Raw genomic sequence first — 19,186 nt, forward strand, 5'->3', positions numbered from 1 at the left:
GAGAGATACTACATGATTTTCTTTTTGCTTCATAAACAAATTAAACTGATTTTGTTAGCTAGAAAGATACAATACTACAAAAATTTAGAAACTAAGCAATAGTCCTTTGTTTATATCTTTATGTGTTTTAACTGCATATTTAAATAGAAATCATCTTAAAATTTAAAAAGCATATCACTATATTAAAGTTTTTGATGGCAAATATCTTATATTGCATCTCGATTTTTTTTTTTCAAACAGTATTTATTTCTTTATGTCTTCATGTCTAAAAGCATGTTTCTTTAAATGGCATATACTTAAATCTTGTTTTGGTCAAGTCTTACATACCTTTTCATCTCTTTTTAGGTCATTTACACTTAGTATAATTATCAATATGTTTGTGTGTAAGTTTACCATATTGTTACTTACTACCCATTGCTCTCACCTATTCATCATTCCTTTTTTTTTTTTCTGCCTTCTTTTGTATTAATTGATGTTTCTCAAAAGTCCGCTGTAGAGGAATGATGGTTGGAATGTTTAGCTGAAACATAGAGTAGGGCAAACTATGAAAAACTATGTTAGTACCACTTCTGAATACACAAAGAGATTTCCCACAGGATCCTAACGCATTCCATTGTTTTATATTTGCTTTTGAGAGGAAAGGTTTAGAGTCTTGCAGTAAGTATGTCTTACCTGTTAGGTATAGCAATAATCCATTAATCCTTTCACTTTGCCAAGAAAAGAAAAACTGTTACACAGTCACTGTCCAGAAGTTAGCCTGTTACCTGAGATTTTTCTGGAACAGAAATCCTAGATGCCTAGAATCGGATTAAATAGTCAACAAATAATAAATCATTTTCTTAAAAGATTTTATTTGTTTATTTTTGTGAGAGAGAGAAGCAGCACAAGCAGGGCTGGGGGAGGGAGAGGCAGACTCCCAGCTGAGCAGGGAGCCTGATGGCAAACTAGGACCCTGAGGATCATGACCTGAGCCAAAGCAGATGTTTAACCAACTATGAGCCACCCAGGCACCTAATAAATCATTTCTAAGACTACTGATACTCATTTACACATTGCTTTTCAAAAGGGGCTGTTGTGGAATATTTTTGTTAAGAGGAGAAAAAAAAAAACAATAGTGGAGAAGTGTGGATGAGCATGAGATACTCAATTTTCCATACCTTATTTTCAAATATTAAAGAGATATAATTACTTTTAAGAAAACTTTCAAGTATCTAATTTTATAGATAAGAAAACTGAAACAAAGTAATTAAAGAATCAAAATATATCAACTTAGGAGGGCACTTGTTATTCCTTTAATTACACTCTAGTACAGCATGAGAAATACATAAACGGAGAAAGATCAAAGATGAAAATACACAGGTGAGATGCATCCAGTCACTTAAGTCAAAAAAGTAAACTTGCTGCTCAAGAGCCCTGGAGACAAAGAATGTATAGATCCTCACCCAAGCCAAGGGGGACTTCACACTGACTGGATCACAGTTCATAAGGCATTCCTAAAATATGTGCATATTTGGATGCCCTTGATAATAAAAAATTTTAACACACTTAAATATTTGAAAATTTGGAATCAAAACATAAATAGAAAAAGAAAATAAGGGCCATCCATGGAAGGAACAATCATTTCACTGGGCTCACATATTTTTTGCTTCTATTATCACCAAAATGCCAACCAGCCTCCAAAAATATCTAAGTCTCCCATAATTCCTTAGGAATACCAAACCTTAGCTATGAAAGCCTGACTTGAATGTATCCATTATCTTTGGTTAGATATTTTACCCATACTAGTATAATGTTAAAATATTAACAGATTTCTTTGTTTCAAAATTTCCCCACCAGTTAGAAAATGGTAAAAGTTTTGGCTAGGCCCAGCCCTCAGACGGAGGAAGATGTTCTGTGGCAGACAATTTCTTGGTTTTGTATTCCAGCATGGACTTGAGACTCTCAAAGTAGAAAAACTGTCTCGAAGGCTGCATTCGTTTTCTAGGACTGCCATAACAAAATACTGCAGACTGAGTGGCTTAAACAACAGAAATTTATCTCTCACAGTTCTGGAGGTTAGAAGTCCCAACATTAAGATGTCAACAGGTTTGATTTCTCCCGAGGCCTCTCTCCTTGGCTTGCAGACCACTGCTTTCTTGCTGTGTCCTCACATGGTCTTTCTTCCTCTGTGCGTGACACCCCTGGTTCTCTCTTTGTGGGTCCAAATTTCCTCTTCTAAAAGGACATCAGTCAAAATGATCAGGTCTGCCCTAGAGCTTCATTTTAATTTGATCACTTTTTTAAAGGCCCTATGTCCAAAGAGAGCCCCTACAGCCCCTCAAGTTAAACACAGTCATTTGAGGGAAGCACAACTCAGCCCATAACAATTGCCAGGATACATCTGTTTTTTCAAGTTCTGGGCTTTCTGCAAGAAAAAAATTATAAAAAGTTTTTTTTTAAGTTGGTTTCAGAATAGATACAAAGTATATGTCTCAGAGTTGCCAAAATTTAGGAAATAAAAATAAAGTATGTCAATTTATATCTGAATTTCAGAGAAACAACAAATAGTTTCTTTAATACTAGGTTTCATGGGATATTTGGGACATTCAAATTTAATTAGGCATTCAATATTTTATCTGACAATGTTAGTCTCAGGAAACAGGATGGGCAGCATTAAAGTGGATCATTTGTATGGCTCTCAGAGGAAGAGACCCTACACCCTATCGCATTGTGAGGTTAAATCCCTCCCATGAGAAACAACAGAAACCTCCACATGAGTTTGAGGATCCAAAAGCAGAGTATTTCGTTCTGCATTCTAAGAGAAAACTGCTTTAAGGAGTGTCCTGTGGTAACAGAGAGCCATCACTCGAGTAGAAACGGTGGCTCCCATCCGGATAGAAGGGGTCTGAGGTAACCACCCCACCTTTCCACGGCGAAATACGGACCCTCCTTTGCTGTGGCTTCAAAGCCAAAAGCTTTCTGTGAAGGTTTCCTGGGACTCCTCAAGAGAGAAGAGGTTGAATGAGTGTGGAATGGCAACCTTAAAATGGTCTCATGGTTTGGATCAAAGCTAAAAATTTTCGGGATGATGCTGTAAGTAGGGATACTGTAGAGTTTAATGCAGCAGTCATAGTTGCTGACAGGGTGGATGCCATGGCCAGAGGTAACCAAACACTGACAGGGATGGAGAAGCAGATGTATGGATGCCATTAGCCAAGGACCCGAAGTCTATTCCTGGACTCGCTGATGCTATGTTAGCCCTGCTGCAATTTAGAACCCCCACGCCTCCCAGAAAGACAGCAAAGAAGAAAGAAAGACTGATAGTCAAAGAGAAATTCAGTTTAAACCAGAACTAGCTGAGTTCACCTTGAGTTTATCCGCATTGTACTTCTAACTTAACTGCTGATGAATCAAGATTCCCCATAATACACTATTAGATTGTTTGAATCTGACCCTAAAACACAACATGTCTTAACCAATTAAATTTCAATCCACTGCTATATCCTAAGAGATCTTGCTGAATCACAATTCTGCCATTTGGTATTTTAGCTCTCTCTGCAAGAGGGACTCATTTCATATTTTACACGTTTAGTTATTTATTGAGATACAACCTTAATGAGAAGTTTCCTGAATCGAGATACCACCTTACACCTGTTGGAATGGCCAAAATCAACAAGACAGTAAACAGCAAGTGCTGGAGAGGATGTGGAGAAAGGGGAACCCTTTTATACTGTTGGTGGGAATGCAAGTTGGTGCAGCCACTTTGGAAAACAGTGTGTAAATTCCTTAAGAAATTAAAAATAGAAATTCCCTATGACCCTGCAATCGCAGTGCTGGGTATTTACCCCAAAGATACAGATGTAGTGAAAAGAAGCGCCATCTGTACCCCAATGTTCATAGCAGCAATGGCCACAGTCACCAAACTGTGGAAAGAGCCAAGATGCCCTTCCTTCAACAGACGAAAGGATAAAGAAGATACGGTCCTTATATACAATGGAATATATTGTGCCTCCATCAGAAAGGAGGAATACCCAACTTTTGTATCAACATGGATGGGACTGGAGGAGATTATGCTGAGTGAAATAAGTCAAGCAGAGAGAGTCAACTATCATATGGTTTCACTTACTAGTGGAGCATAAGGAATAACACAGAGGACATGGGGAGCTGGAGAGGAGACGTGAGCTGGGGGAAATTAGAGGGGGAGATGAACCAGGAGAGACTGTGGACTCTGAGAAACAAACTGAGGGGAGAGGGGTGGGGGGCTGGGTGAGCCTGGTGGTGGGTATTAAGAAGGGAACGTATTGCATAGAGCACTGGGTGTGGTGCATAAACAATGAATCTTGGAACACTGAAAAAAATGAAATTTAATTTAAAAAAAGAAATAAACTAAATTTAAAAAACTAATTACTATACCTTCAAAAAACAAAGTTTCCTACCAAAGGACTTCATCCCACCACATTCTCTCCTTCCAACATCCAAAATAAATACACCCACACACAAAAATAAAATAAATATATACACACCACAAAAACCACAGTAAAATTTCTAAGTAAGCGTCTCTTCTTGCAGCAAGAGCAGAAAGGAAAAGTAGAAAATCACTTTGTTTTTTATTAAGAAACTGAAGGATTTTTAAATTACTAAAAAAATCAAATGAAAAATATTCCTAATGCAGAACTACTGCCATCTTAAGGCCACTGCCCAGTATTACAAATCAGCTTTTGGTCCTATTCAGCTAGAAGACTAATATTTAAGGGCTACAGAGATTAATTTTTAAGCATTTAAATATTTTATATTTTTTTCAAATTACTAAATAAACTTTATTGCTTCCCTGTAAGCAAATTATGGGATCCAGGGAAGATGTGGCAATTAAGTTGTACAAAAAGTTAACATTACAATGTTTACTTTGGAGTATTTAGAAAAACACTTTTTTTAAATATGGTCTTTTTTGGGGGGATCAGGAAGAAAAAGAATCTTAAGCAGGTTCCACGTCCAGTGCCAAGCCCAACGACGGCCTTGATCTCACGACCCTGAGATCATGGACCTGAGCTGAAATCAAGAGTTGGAGGCTTAACCAACTGAGCCACCCAGGCACCCCAGAAAAACATATTTTCAACTAACAAAAGAATAAACAAACAAACCTCTCCCTGCCCCCAAATAACAGTTTGGTAAATAACATTTATTATGTAGACATCAAATTGCAGTATTTTAAATTCACAAAAGATCACTTTGTGAGTTATTTTAAAGTCTAAAACAAGCTAGCTGATCATAAATTATTTAGGTAAATAAAAGTAAAAAGGCACACCTAAGGTTAAAGTCGCTAAGTTACAGTATTTACTGTATTAAAATATAGGTCTATTGATATAGGTCTAAATATAGGTCAGTAGTAATGATGAAATTCAATCCTAGAAAATCAGCAAAAATATAACTTATTCTGAGCATTTCTACATTATTTCATAACTTTTGCATGAAAAGGAAAACTCCATACATAGAATACTAAAAAACAACCTAAAATTTCACAACATAGTATTAACATTATACTCAAATAAAAATACCAAGATCCTGAAAACCAACAAATAGCCTAAGCAAAAAAAAATTAAGCATAAGTTCCTGTCATTTAGGGATCTTTCAAATGCAAATACTATTTACTACATTTGACCCAACAACATTGGTTGGGGTCAAATCTCCTTATTGAATGTCTTAGTTTGCTGAGACTGCCATAACAAAATACCACAGACTTGGTGGCTTAAAGAGAAAATTATTTTCTTACAGCTCTGGAGGCTGGAAGCACAAGATCAAGGTGCCAGTTGGGTAGGTTTCTAGTGAAATCCTCCTTTTTTGCTTGCAGACTGAACCTTCTCCTTATATCCTCACATGGGATTTCTTCCATGCCTACAGTGTATTTGGTGTCACTTCTTCTTTGAAACCATCATATTAAATTAGGGCCCTACTCTTATGACCTCATTTAATCATACTCAAAGTCCCTATCTTCAAAAATAGTCACACTGGGGCTTAGGCTTCGATATATGAATTTGGGAAGGGAGGGACAATTCAGACCACAACACTGATATACTTAATATTAGCACTCAAAGAAACAGAAATTAATTGGTCTAAGAACATGGAACTCTTGATTGATTGATACTAGAACAGCTGTGGTATTTTATCAGTACCTGTGATAGAAGTTTAATGTATTAGAAAAAAAAGTAAATATTTTTATTTGAAAATAAGCCCTATGAAGAAAAGTGAATGTATTTAGGTTCAGGGTTAGGTAAGGAGTCGGGGGTGGGAGAGGGAACCATCCCACATGTTCTTAAAGGAGTTAGAACGAGGTTTGAGCTAGAAGCCTGGACAGGTGACTACAGGTCAAGGAGGGGTAAGAGCTCTAGGGATGCCTGGAGGGTATTGTTTCCTAAATTCTCCCACAAAGTGTAAATGCCTAGAGTCTCTAGCAGAGAGCTCTTTGACAGGACTTGAGGAATCTAAGACATGTCACTTAGCAAGTAGAAATGTCTGTTGTTGAGCCTATCCAAGTCTAAGGGCCAACCCCAGTCCCAGGGACACTTACATCAGGAAAAACCATCCTTTTCATACTCTTCCCTTGGGCAACAAATGCCCTTGTACATTTATATTACTAAGGGAACTCCCTAAAGTGTCTACCCTTCAGGGAAACTTGTGGCCTTCAGTGTATAGCCTACCTGGCACTTTGACATTGGCAGGCCCACCGCAGGGGCAAAGAGGAACACTAACATCAATGCTTCACGGACAACAGAGTCATAAAGGGAAATATGTACAAACTGTGAATCAATCCAGGCCCCTCTTTTTGACTCACAGACATTAAAAATATGGCTGCTGGACTGTGACCAGACCGGTCAGTGAAGAGCTCAATCTTCTTGAGGTTTCTTTCCTCTTCCTATTCCAGAGAGATCTGTTTGGGGCTTTTAAGAGTTATAATGGAACAAGTATTCAATTTATTCAAATGGGCCCACTAGGTATAATAAGTGTCTTACCTAATTGAATTATTTATTGCACTAAATTAATCCCCTGATTGGTCTATTGGCCTCATAAGGGTTAGTATTCGTAAGGGTTAAATGTAATTCTCAATGAATTATATCTTCATTATGTCATAACTATTGATTTTTTTTCCATTGGACAATGTTCTTTTAAACTTAACACATAAGAAATACAAAGGTAATGAACTTACATTTTCTTTTTTAAATTTATATTGTATTTTCTCTTTTAAATAATTTTAAAGATCTCCAAGACCTAGCCTTTCATATGGGTTCTCAAAGTGAAATACCTTAAGCAACATTGTATATAACTTTTCTCCTGTACATCTAAAATCATACCAGCTATACACAGTCCGTGAGAGAATTCAGTTTATTGTCGAACCATTTTGTGCTCTATAAATCTTAAAGCCGTCTGTTTGCAGAAAGTTCTCTGCTCTGTAGCATGTTCTATCAACTTTCTGCTGTCCTTTCACAGAAAAATTCATCCATATTAAAAAAAATAAGATAATCAAGTAACAAAAATAGCCAACGTTGATTCCTTTAATCAGCGTCATTTTGCAAAAATGGTCCTTCAACTTCTAATAAATTTCTTTTCTAATGCACTCCAGAAGGGGAGATAGTGAAAGGTCTTTTAACAACTTAGGGAGCAACGAAATATTCAAACCTTAGAGAGCACGTGGGCAACGAGAGCTCCCCAATTCTAGGCTAACTGTGTCAGAGGATATTCGTGAATAGAATTGTCGTCGCCATAACCTTACCTTATCCCGCACTAGAGCAAAGGGTCGGGTCTAACTTGACAGTGTCCTGTTTTCTGGGGCACCTTGAAAACGACGGGGAGCCCCGGTTAATTTTGTGGCAAAGGTTCTGCGTCCACGGGGACTCACGGGCACCCCCAGCTCCAGCAGAGGTGGAGGGGCTCGCGGCCCTCCCGCCTTCCGGACTGCGGGGCGGGGAGAGCGGCGGGGGGCGGCGGGAGCCCAGCCGGCGGCGGGGGCGGCGCGGGCAGGCGGGCCGCGCGGGAGGCGGGGAGAAGCGCGGCCGGGGGCGGCGCTCGCGGGCGCGGGAAGCGCTGGAGGCCGACGCGCTGCGTCCCGGGGGTGGCCGCAGCCCCGCCCCGCCCCGCCCCGCCCCGGTCCCGTCCGGTCCCATCCCCGCAGCGTCCCGCAGCGTCCCGTCCGCGGGCTCCTCGCACCCTCCCGGCGCCCGAGGCGCTCTCCAGTGCTTCCAGCGCAGCCATGGCTCAGCACTTCTCCCTGGCCGCCTGCGACGTGGTCGGCTTCGACCTGGACCACACTCTGTGTCGCTACAACCTGCCCGAGAGCGCCCTGGTGAGTGGCGCGGGCTGCCCGGGGCGCGCGGCGAGCACCTCCCTGGCGGCCGGGGCCGGACTTCCCTCGGGGCTCAGGGCGGCGAGCGCCGCCGGGGGCCTGCGGCCGCCACGCCCCTGCGCAGAACCCGGCCTCCCACCGCGAGGCCGGGCGGAAGTGTGCGTCCCCGGGGCCCTGCCGGCGCGCTCCGCACTGGCTTGCTGTGCCCAGCTGTGAGCCAACTTGGAGAAGAGCCGTGGGGAGGAGAAGGGGCCGAGGGGCGAGCCGTGCAGAACCGGCCGGGAGAAGCGGTTCCAGGGACAGAAGGCGGGGCGGGGCCAGGGCAACTGGGGGTGTCTGCTGCAGATCCCTGGCCTTGGAACTTCGCTGCTGGTCCTTCTGGGCTCCAGCGGCGCTCCAGGACAGCCACCTGGACTCGTATTTTCCGGGTGTGCATTTTCCCTTTTCGTGTCTGTGCGACCACCTGTCAGTTCTTAAACACTGCAGTCAGGGAGAGATTGCGTGGTGTATGGGAAGGAACGCTAGCCGAGAAGTCGTTAGAATGATAGCCCCTATTTTGTCTTCTACCAAGAGACAAAAATGAACCTTTACTGCCCACTTCCTACAGGCACCATGCCCCCTTTGAGTAAGTTCTAATCTTAACAACAGCCTACTAAGCTGGGGTCCTCCCAGGCCTTTGGAAAGAAGGGGAAGTGAAGTATGTCTGATTCCACACCCTCAGGTGAATCACCTTTCCTCCCCGGTTCCTTTGGTTTCATACGGAAACTGATGTAAGAAATCAACAGGAATTTTTTTAGCCAAAGATCTAAGCATCAAAGCTTTCTAAAAGAGCGGACTAGGAGCACCGTGGTCAGAGCAGGGCTCCACGACCAGACTGCCTGGCCTAGGGCACCAGCGTCTCCATTACTAGCTCTGTGACCTTGGGCAAGTTACTTAACTTTTTTTTCAATCCTCAGTTTCCCCATTCACAAAAATGACCCAAATAATCGGATTTACGGCTAAAGGCTGCAAGAATTAAGTGAGGAGTAATAGATGTATAATGCGTAGAGCAGTGTCTGACCCATACAAGTGCTTTTATGGTTACCATCCAAACCATTTTTAAGCCTCGCCATTTATGGTTAGAGCTCAGGGCCTCTGGTACAGACATTAGCCAGTGCTGTTCCTCATCCCAGTGAGGTCAGTGCTCCAACCTGAGGTTCAGGTATCTGTCAGAGGTCAAAACCCAGTGTCTGAGTTGCTCATGTGCTATCTATGCACAGATGCTAAAAAATAAAAAAGGTGTACTGTTCCTGCTGTTACACTTTTCTGCTTTCCTTCTATACAGGTGTTTCCTTGGTCATACTGAAAGTTGAGAAGGCTTTTCTTTTTGATCTTCAGCCACTACTTTTTCTAGACCTTTGATTCATATTTTCCTTCCCCACGTGCCTTTCAGGTTCCCTCCCAGAGAATGCGAGTTTTCTTGCATCTCCTCTGTGGCCACCTTCATCTGAAGGAAATATTGTTAAACCACTCATGTTAAACCCATTATGTGCCTGTGTGCAGGTCTCGTCTCAGCATGCAAGATCCTCGAGGACAAGGATTCTTTTCTACAAACCTTCCTCTAATATCAGGGAGGCTTAAAGATTGAAAGTAACCTAGGGTGTTAGGTGTGATCCTCTTTGGTTCAGAAATCTTCTATGAAATGCCAGCAGTGTGCTTGCTGAGCACCATAATAGAACTGAATATAGAGATAGACACAGGCTTTCCAAGTGGCCATTGTACTGGGTAAAGATGCTGCTGAGTTGGTTTCGGCCCCCTGGAGTGAAGGCAGTATCATTCCTGGAGGGCTTCCCTCCACCACACCAACTCCTCTGTCAGATCTCATCTGAAATAGCATTCCTTTTGGGAAGCTTTCCCCTGCCCCCTAAAGTTTACCCTTTCCTTCTCATCCCACCTCCAATTTTCCATAAAACCCTTAATTTCTGAAAGCACTTACACACAGCTTAAAAGTTCCTGTTAACCTGTTGGAATCTTCCCCTTGAATCTAGAGTCATGGCTCCCTGACTTTAGAATCTCTGACAGTCTCTTGTGTGTTCTGTGTGCTGAACTGAGTGCTTGGCATAAAATGGTTCAGTCAGTAATTGTGGAATGACTGAATAAAAAAAATATATTTTAATAACTGAATATGGCACAGTCACTATTCTAATAATCATTCAGTTTAAATGAGCTGGTTAGGTCTTTACAAAACTTTGTGAGGTTGTTGCTTTGTCGCAGTCGTTTGGGAGATGAGGATAAGGTGGCACAAAAAGGATAAGTAGCTTATCCAGGATCGTCCTGCTAGCCGGCTTCTGTTTCCACCGCTCGGCTTTATATGTGCCACAAAGCCTAGAGGAGCTGTCTGGAGTGACTGGTGCTTGAGCTGGGTACCAACACAGGAGTTAAAGCTGGCAGGGAGGAGGCAGGGTGGAGCACTTTGGACAGAGCAAATACAGCCAGGGTAAAGACCCAGCAGAGAGAACTCCGGGAGGTACAGGTATCCAGCAGCAGACAGGGAATGGCAGGAGAAGATGTTGGAGAAGTCAGTGGTGACTGCATCGTGGAACAGTGCGAGGGCCTCTCCCATGAGTGTCATAGGCATTTAATAAGGGCAGAGTGTGTGCAAAGGTGGGACTGGGTGTGTTACTACACCTGGGGACTCAGGAAAGCCATCCTAGAAATGATGACCCCTGTGCTCTCCGGGGGTTGCAGACTCGGAAGTGGATGGGGCCAGCAGTTAAGCCCCATGTGGGAGTGGGAGTGGGACCTGGGGCAGCTAGGAGAGCGGGTTTGCCTTCTGAAGACACAACCACACTCAACTTTTGCCAACATCTATCTGCCGTGAGGAAGTAGGGGCTCAGTCTCTTAAAAGATCTGATTCCTTTAAGATAAGTTAGAGATCTGAACTTGTTTTAAAAAAAGAAAGAAAGAAATCCTTGTATGTGAAGTCTCTGAATTTTTAAACGTTAGCTCATTTTCAAACAGCAGGATTGTAGGGTTGTGAGACAGATTTAGCAAAGAAAAAAACAGAGCACCCAGTTCAATTTGGATTTCAAATAACAAAAACATTTTTATCAGATGCTTCTTCTGCAGGGGATGTGCTTATCCTAAAAAATTCATTGTTGTTTATCTGAAAACCAGATTCAGCTAGGTATTTCATATTTTATCTGGCACCGTGAAGCAGGAATCAAACCTGATTTGTGATCTGCATGTAACTTACAGGACACCAGTGTGCAGCTGCTGTGTGGTGTGTGTTACTAGTCACGGGAGACTGGGAGCAAGTCAGTGACCCCAAAGGCTGGGGGGAGGATGGGGGCTGCCCGTGGAGGCCGTGTGCCATCAAGGTTTCTGGGTGAAAAAGGTCCAAGAACCAAGGCGTCAGGACTAGGACAGGTTTGAGAGGCACAGACTCCCTTATTGTTCTCAGCACCACTATTCTCATTCTCCCAGCACGTTGACCTCATTCTCTCCTATTACAGAAACTTCTCCACGAGGTGAGGAACACAGCTGTGGACGCCCCTGTTGGCAGCCCTTCTGGAAAGGGCTCCTTTGTCTTAGGAAGGTTTCCAACCTCATTGGAATCACATGCCCATATCTTTATCAGGATTGCCAAGGGGTGAGAAAGTCCAGGACTGAATAAAGTGCCTCGACCAGAGGCAAAATTAATGGTGTCAGTAACCATTGGTAGCTTGAAAGTGACCATGGTGGGGATATTTATTACCATGGAAATGGGCAGACAGTACTTATCAAGGATGGAGATATATATAGAGATATATATATAGATAGATAGATAGATCTATCTATATATATATCTGGTTAAGACTGATAATAAAAGCAAATATTTACATTGAATTTACTTGTATGTCAGGCACTGCTCTAAAGCACTTTACATCTGTTAATCCCACAGCACTGGCTTCCTGCGAGGCAGGATTATGATGTGTATTTTTATTGTCCACTGTACTGTGTATTTTTATTGTCCACCGTACTCTGGACCTCATAGTGACTCAGTACATGTTTTATTTCATTTCTTTTTTTTTTTTTTAATGATTGAACAAAAATCCATAGAACATGGAAAGCCAGTGATTTTCAGTCATCTCTGGGCTTTGCGAATCCTGACCTGGACCCCACCCTCGCCTGTAGGTCTGAAATTTCTGGGTGGTTTTAAGAGCAGTCACTATGGTTCTGAATCACCGCCAGGGGTGGGAAGTGTTGATATATCGTGTTGACATAATGTGAGCTATTATCAGTTGACCTGGTTCAGGGTCACACTGCATTGCATGGGAGTACATGTATAGTGACTTTAATTAGCTTCAGGACAGAGAACAGCTCTAGTTGACAGGGAGCTTTTGATTTCTCTGCACTCATCTCCTGGTGCTCGCACCCGAACCCAGGCATGTGCGGGCCTCTGGGTTTCTGGACTTGGCGTGCTCCCTCCCTCTGGATTCACCCAGCTAACTGCTACAGCTCTCAGGGGTCAGTGTAAGCATCATCACCTCAGGGAGGCCTTCTTCCGTCCCTTTCGCTGTGTCTCGACCCTCTCCGCTTTGTGCCACCTCATGCTGGCAAAGAGGTTATGGGTTCACGGAGAGTAGAAGGGTCAAGTTGCTGGAGTATCATCTTGGTCCCTGCTCAGTCTGACCCCAGGCCAGTATTCAGATTCAGGTTCAAGTGCATCTGATGCTGACTTAAGAACACTGTTTGAAGGAGAATGGGGTAGGGCCAGAGTGGACTTTTGTCTACCTTTCGCCTACTTTTCACGTGGGATACACAGTTCTCTAAAAATTTGAGCCAACCCTTTAGAAAAAAATAAGACACATCACTCAAACACTTGGGATTTTGTCGTTGAGGAATCAGAAGATCCGTTTATCTTTGTACTTATTTCCAGAAGTTTCCTTTGTCCTTTTCCCTCAGTTTTCCCTGTGGCGGAGATACGAGAGATATTTCCTGTATCTGATGGAAGCCCCTTCATTCTTCCTTCAGGTCATCTGCCTGGTTCCCGTGTGTATTTCTCTTTGAGACTCCCCTGTGTCAGTGACAAAACTAAAACAACTTAGTGACAAGTTGGATGTCCTTTAGGGGAGAATGATCTATGAACTGGGGAAGAACAGTGCCCCATAAGCACTATCCACTAAGGATGAGCTGAGGATGGATGGAATGATAGAGTAGTCAATAAGTTTATCATCGTGGTGATCTGTTAAATAAGTTTACAAAGCTTTGTCAAGTCTTAATGATCTCCAACCCTTAGAATTCAGGAGTAAGACTGAGCGTTGTCCTTGGTTATAAAATTGTATACTGGTGGTCTAATTCTACACTATGAAAGGACACAGTAGCTACCTGGGCTTCTCAGCAGTGGATAAATTGATTGCATTAAAGGGGGATTAAACTGCAGAACTTCACAGTTAGAGAGATCTCTCTCCCATCTGCCCCATGAGTAATTCCAGTAGGTTTTCAGGTCTGTGAAATTAGGAATGAATAGTGAGTTTTTTATTTATTCCTTTTTCTTATTTATAGCTCATTTATAATAGCTTTGCTCAGTTCCTGGTCAAGGAGAAAGGGTATGACAAGGAATTGCTAACTGTGACTCCAGAGGATTGGGATTTCTGGTAAGTTCTTTTTTTTTTAAGGTCTTCCTATTCCTTCTGATTCTCAAATATTGCTGAGTAAACTTCAGTGCTTCCTTTTCTGTGGAGACATAAATTGAAATGTGAAACTGAATCAAAGGACAAAAATGCCTTCTGTATTAAAAGTTTTATGTTTCATAAATCAAAGCCTTTTCTGCTTTAAATTAGATTTGTTTAATTAAATATGTAAATAAGCTATAAGCTTATTGACTAATTTGGTATTTGTATATGGCTGAAGTTTGTCTTAAGTTTCAGAGGTTATTAAGAACTGTCTCTAAAATTTACATTTTTTCATTAAAAAAATGTGCTGTATTGCCTTTCAGCACATTGGTTCTATAGAACCATAGAAGAGGAAGAATCATCATGTTTTGAATAAGTGTCTGAACTGGAACATTGGGTTTTCTATAATTTGAATAGACATTACTATGTCTATTCTACTGCTTCCTCCTTTCCTGGGTTAGGTTTTTCTACTTCCCAAGGCTTGTTTTCTCTCTCTCTTCCTCATCTAAACGACAAAATAAAAATCCTACACTTAAACATTGCTCAGTTAAAAATTAATAATAATCCTAAAACACATAGAAACACATGCAGAATTAATTCTAGAACAATGATGTTCATCTATTACATATTTCTGCAATATTTGGCTAGACCTTTTTGATGTATCCCTTTTCTAAAAAGAAGAAACAAATATTGTGTTTCTGACTCTGGTATTCTGGTATTCTGGTATTCTGACTCTGGTATCTCAGTATTATGTTACTGACTCTGGAAGTTTTACTGTGAACCAGAGTCAGCAAGCCTTCTAAAGTACCACATCATTTTTTGTTTAATTCTCTTGGTATTTGGTGGCCATTATACCTCCTTGCTTTTATTATTCATAATAATGAATCTGTTCCCACTTTTCTCCCCAAATCCCGCAAGTCTTTTACAGTGAGGAACCTAAACCTTAGTATTTGACTTTGTTTTAGTGGTTTTCAATAAGATGTCCTGCCCAGGGGGCAAGTTTTTATAACCTGACCTAAATGGAGGCAATTTATGAAGAGTATAGGAGAGACCCTGGATATATCTGGCAGTCTATAAATTTGGGCATGCGCATGTCTTATTTAATGAAAAATATTTTGTACATTTCAGCAGAGACATACAATGGAGTTCCCTTTTTTTTGTTCTCTTTAAGTTTTAAATTCTTCCTTTTTAAAAGCGTAAGGATTTTACAACCTAAACATGCTCTCTTTCAGTTTCCCTCATGACAGTTTCCTTTGCTCTGTGGATGGTACTTAATTTTAGGATTCTTGGCTATTTTTATTTGTTTGACTAATATATCATTCATGTGGGTAGAAGAATCCCTTTTTAGCATTGTGACTTTTTGAAAATATAGATTATTATTCCTTAGATTAGCTGAATCTATGAATTGATTGGTAATCAGACTTTTCTGTTTTAGTTGCAAGGGCTTGGCATTGGATCTGGAAGATGGGAATTTCATTAAACTTGCAGATAATGGCACTGTGCTCAGGTAATAAAATTAGCTGTGAAGTCAGAACTATTTTTCCGGGACACTTTATACAGCATTTGATCGTTAAGGTACGGATTAAATAAGGTTATTATTTTTACCAATCAGATGACAGATCGTGTGCCTATGTTTCTTTGTATGAATTGTTTGAACGATTTAAATACAGTTCTGATAGGGGCGCCTGGGTGTCTCAGTGGGTTAAGCCTCTGCCTTCAGCTCAGGTCATGATCTCAGGTTCCTGGGATCGATCCCCGCATCGGACTCTCTGCTCAGCAGGGAGCCTGCTTACCCCCTCTCTCTCTGCCTGCCTCTCTGCCTACTTGTGATCTCTATCTCTCTCTCTGTCAAATAAATAAATAAAATCTTTTAAAAATAAATAAATAAATACAGTTCTGATAGCATTGAACTTCAAAGTCTAGCTCTTAAATTTAGCTCACCAAAAATATTTGCAGGAAATCCAGTAGAATTTTAATAACTTGCTTCATCTCATTGCCCACCCCTCCTGCAAAAGAGTCTGGGGATTATGTTGTGTTAGATAAGTACATAGTTGCCTGGAATAAACTTAGATTTCTTTTTATTAAGGAAGAAGGAGAAGATGGATGTTGGGTGGGGTTGATGATCTCTGCACATCTCTCCTCCTCTCTCTGTTTATCCAAATCTGTCTCCTGGGTACAGGACTGATGTTGTATTTCAGCTCCTTCTGGAAGTTTTTCTAGTCAGTTCCAACCTTCACTGGTCTCCGTTTTTCACACTCAGTGCTGATTCCCTTCCTTCCCTCCCCTCCGCATGTACCGGGCACTTTGAATGTTGAAGAGCAGGTCCAGCAGTTGAGAAGCTGCTGCCACCGTTGCTCTGAGCCTTATAGAGGGTGCGAGGAGTGGGCATCTGTTTCTGCCCCCAAGAACGATAGTAGAGGCAAGTCAATATGGTCACGACTCTGCGATTTGTGATTTATATTAACGTGATCAGAGCTGAAGGAAAGAACACTCAACACGGATTATCCCTGGTACATACTCTTCCTTCCGATACATCATTCTTTCTGCACAGTATAAACTCATGTTGTACCTAGACCTTGTCCTAAGGTTCAGATGACTAGAGCTGGTGTGGCCTCACCTCTTACTACTTTGTTATCCGTTTGCACATTTCTTGCCTTGGGCAACTAGGGCTAGAACTTCTGTGTGTATGTATACATTTGTATGTACGTATGCGTACATACTCCATGCAGTTTTGACCATGACCTTTAACTCAACCATCAGATTCTTACAGTGTGCTTGGCTGTCATCAGTCATAGTTCAAAGAATGTAAAGCATTCTGCAGTTTGGGTTCTTTCTTTCATTGTTATGTCTGTCTCTCCTCCCTCTCAGCGTCCCTCCCCTGAGATCTGACCCCCTCCAGGCAGTTTCTCCTGGATTCACTAGCTCATCTCCCTGATGCCTGCTTTCTTCCAGCAGAGCAGATTCCTTGTCTCATCCTATGTTCTACTCCAGATCCTTCCATCTTTACATGCAGCTTTCTAAAGCATTGTCCTCTTACAGAAAGGAGCCCATTTTGATTTTTCCATTTGTTCTCACCCTATTGCTTTCCCCCTCCTTCTCTTATTGGTTCTCCCCACGGCTGCCACCCAGTCTCTGCTGTGGTTTCTGATCATTCCAGTGAGACTACCTTCACTTCAGAGTTAAACAATAACTTCTCAGGGAAGAGTTTTTCTTCTGGAGAAATAGTTTAGATATTATAGGTCCAGAGCAGCTAGCATGGGCCAGACCTCAGAGTGAGTTGCTCCTGATCACTTAATTGCCAGTTGGTGGATGAAATGAACAAAGAACTTAAGGAAACGCCTTCTAGAGCCCTAAAGGAATAAATCATGTCGTTGAAAATGGACAAAAAGAAAACTGGGTTCATTTTCGGGGGGACCACCCATAGCAAGGCCAGAGGGAGGGGTAATCAGAGGAGGCGTTCACGAGCATTGTACCCCATCTCCCCGAACCAGGGCGAGCCACGGCACGAAGATGATGGCTCCCGAGGCGCTGGCAGAGGAGTATGGTGGGAAGGAGTGGAAGCACTTCATGTCCGATGCGGGAATGGCTTGCCGATCAGGTATGGCTCATGTGGGTCTGCGCCACCATGACCGCCCCGGGGTCTGGGACCTTGAACCTGCAGCGTGAGGACAGGAAGCATCCGTCCTTGCCTCCTGTTGGCCAGGATGCACAAGGGAGCCACCGTGGGCTGATGGGAATAGGGTGTGTTTTCCACACCTGTCTCGAATCTCTTTGGCATTGATTCTAATTTATTTTAGGTTTTGTTGATTCTCCTTTTACCTTCTCTTGTTCTAGAGTAAAAAGGCTAGCACCTAGGAATAATACGTTTCTCAGTCATCTGTATTTTTTTTTATCAGTTTATTACATGCTCAGTCCCTGCTTTAATTTCTCCTTTACCCATTTCTCCTCACATGCATACTACCCACCTGTCTCATTTTCTTGAATTCTCTCCTTTACTGCCAGCTCTGCTGTCTTCTCTCTTCCGCCTTTATCTCTTCTTTTCCCTTATTTTAAATAATTTCACCCATTTTCCCCCACTGTCTTTGAAGAAATTCACCATGTGTAAACATGAAAAGATTTCTCAGCACGATTTGTAGACATTGATGTACATAAATTAATAAGGAATGATTAAGACATTATTATAAACACATAGACCTTATTATAATTGTTGGTTTTTCATTTGTGCTAAATTTTTTGTGCCATATTCTCTCACACTACACGTTTGAAATGCACTCATCTCCTTCAGAAAACGTAGTAACCTGAGGAGCATCTGGCTGGCTCAGTCAGTGGAGCATGTGACTCTTGATCTTGGGGTTGTGAGTTCGAATCCCACATTGGGAGTAAAGATTACTTAAAATAAAATCCTAAAAAAGGAAAATGTAGTGACCTGAAAATAGTTGGGAGTTACTCCTTATTACAATTAGGTTTGCTGTGTTACATTCATCACCTTTTGAGAGTTTGTGTTGTTTTTGTCCTGAGATGAAAATGTCAAGAAATCGTTGCTCTTGGTAACCTAAGTTAAGAGGAAAACAGGTTTCACATTGGGGATCGAGGTGGAAGGCTTTCACACATCTCAAGTCCCAGTGGCTGGTGGCAGTTTAACGGGTGTCTGTAGCCTTTTACTCAGCTAAAAACAGAGAGCGGCCGTTGTCTGTCCAGAAGCAGGCAGTCGTAGATAACTTTTTCCCAGAAAGGCCAGGTGCGGAGCTAAGCGTTTCACTCTGACATCCTTTAGAAACAGTACTTTAAAGAACTAAAATATTTCTCAGCCAGGAAACGAACGTTCACCCAGGAGGACTGCCGGCTGCTCACCACTTTGCCCTCTGGAGAGCGCCCCCTCCTGGAGCCAGCGGCTTCCCTCTGGTCCCCCCGGTTTACCCAGGAGCGCTCTGAGGAAGAGCTTGGAATTTACCTCCTCTTACTTGGGGTGGTTAGGGAGGTGTTTCCCGTTTATGTGCTCGGTGGTGACGCATCACAAAGGCCTATTATTGTTTCTGCCAGATAATAAGTGAAAGCTTGATGCCTTCTTTGTGGAGCATAACAAATAGCATGGAGGACAAGGGGAGTTAGAGAGAAGGGAGTTGGGGGAAATTGGAGGGGGAGGTGAACCATGAGAGACTATGGACTCTGAAAAACAATCTGAGGGTTTTGAAGGCGCGGGGGGGGGGGGGGGGGGGGGGGGGGGGGGGGGGGGGGGGGG

The 19,186-nt window shown here is 42.3% G+C and overlaps 1 protein-coding gene and 1 long non-coding RNA gene across 4 annotated transcripts in view; one reads left to right on the forward strand and one right to left on the reverse strand.

The window, feature by feature from the left end:
* Positions 1 to 831: 831 nt before the first annotated feature.
* On the reverse strand, positions 832 to 7,971 carry LOC132018379 (uncharacterized). The gene is made up of 2 exons (XR_009404519.1): positions 7,742 to 7,971; positions 832 to 2,404 (listed from the first exon to the last, which is right to left on the reverse strand). It is a non-coding gene; the product is annotated as an uncharacterized LOC132018379 (long non-coding RNA).
* A 105-nt stretch (positions 7,972 to 8,076) lies between these two features.
* Positions 8,077 to 19,186, forward strand: part of NT5DC1 (5'-nucleotidase domain containing 1) — a 138,471-nt gene continuing 127,361 nt past the window's right edge. For 2 of the 3 annotated variants that reach the window (XM_059401239.1, XM_059401240.1), the window contains exons 1-4: positions 8,078 to 8,311; positions 13,838 to 13,929; positions 15,383 to 15,454; positions 17,439 to 17,545. In XM_059401239.1, the coding sequence (XP_059257222.1) occupies positions 8,219 to 8,311; positions 13,838 to 13,929; positions 15,383 to 15,454; positions 17,439 to 17,545 (364 nt within the window). In that variant the 5' untranslated portion in view covers positions 8,078 to 8,218. Of the gene's footprint in view, positions 8,312 to 13,837; positions 13,930 to 15,382; positions 15,455 to 17,438; positions 17,546 to 19,186 lie in introns of all 3 variants that reach the window. The other variant, XM_059401241.1, reaches the window with a different exon arrangement.

This window comes from Mustela nigripes, chromosome 5 (genome assembly GCF_022355385.1).
Source record: "Mustela nigripes isolate SB6536 chromosome 5, MUSNIG.SB6536, whole genome shotgun sequence".
NCBI lineage: Eukaryota > Metazoa > Chordata > Mammalia > Carnivora > Mustelidae > Mustela > Mustela nigripes.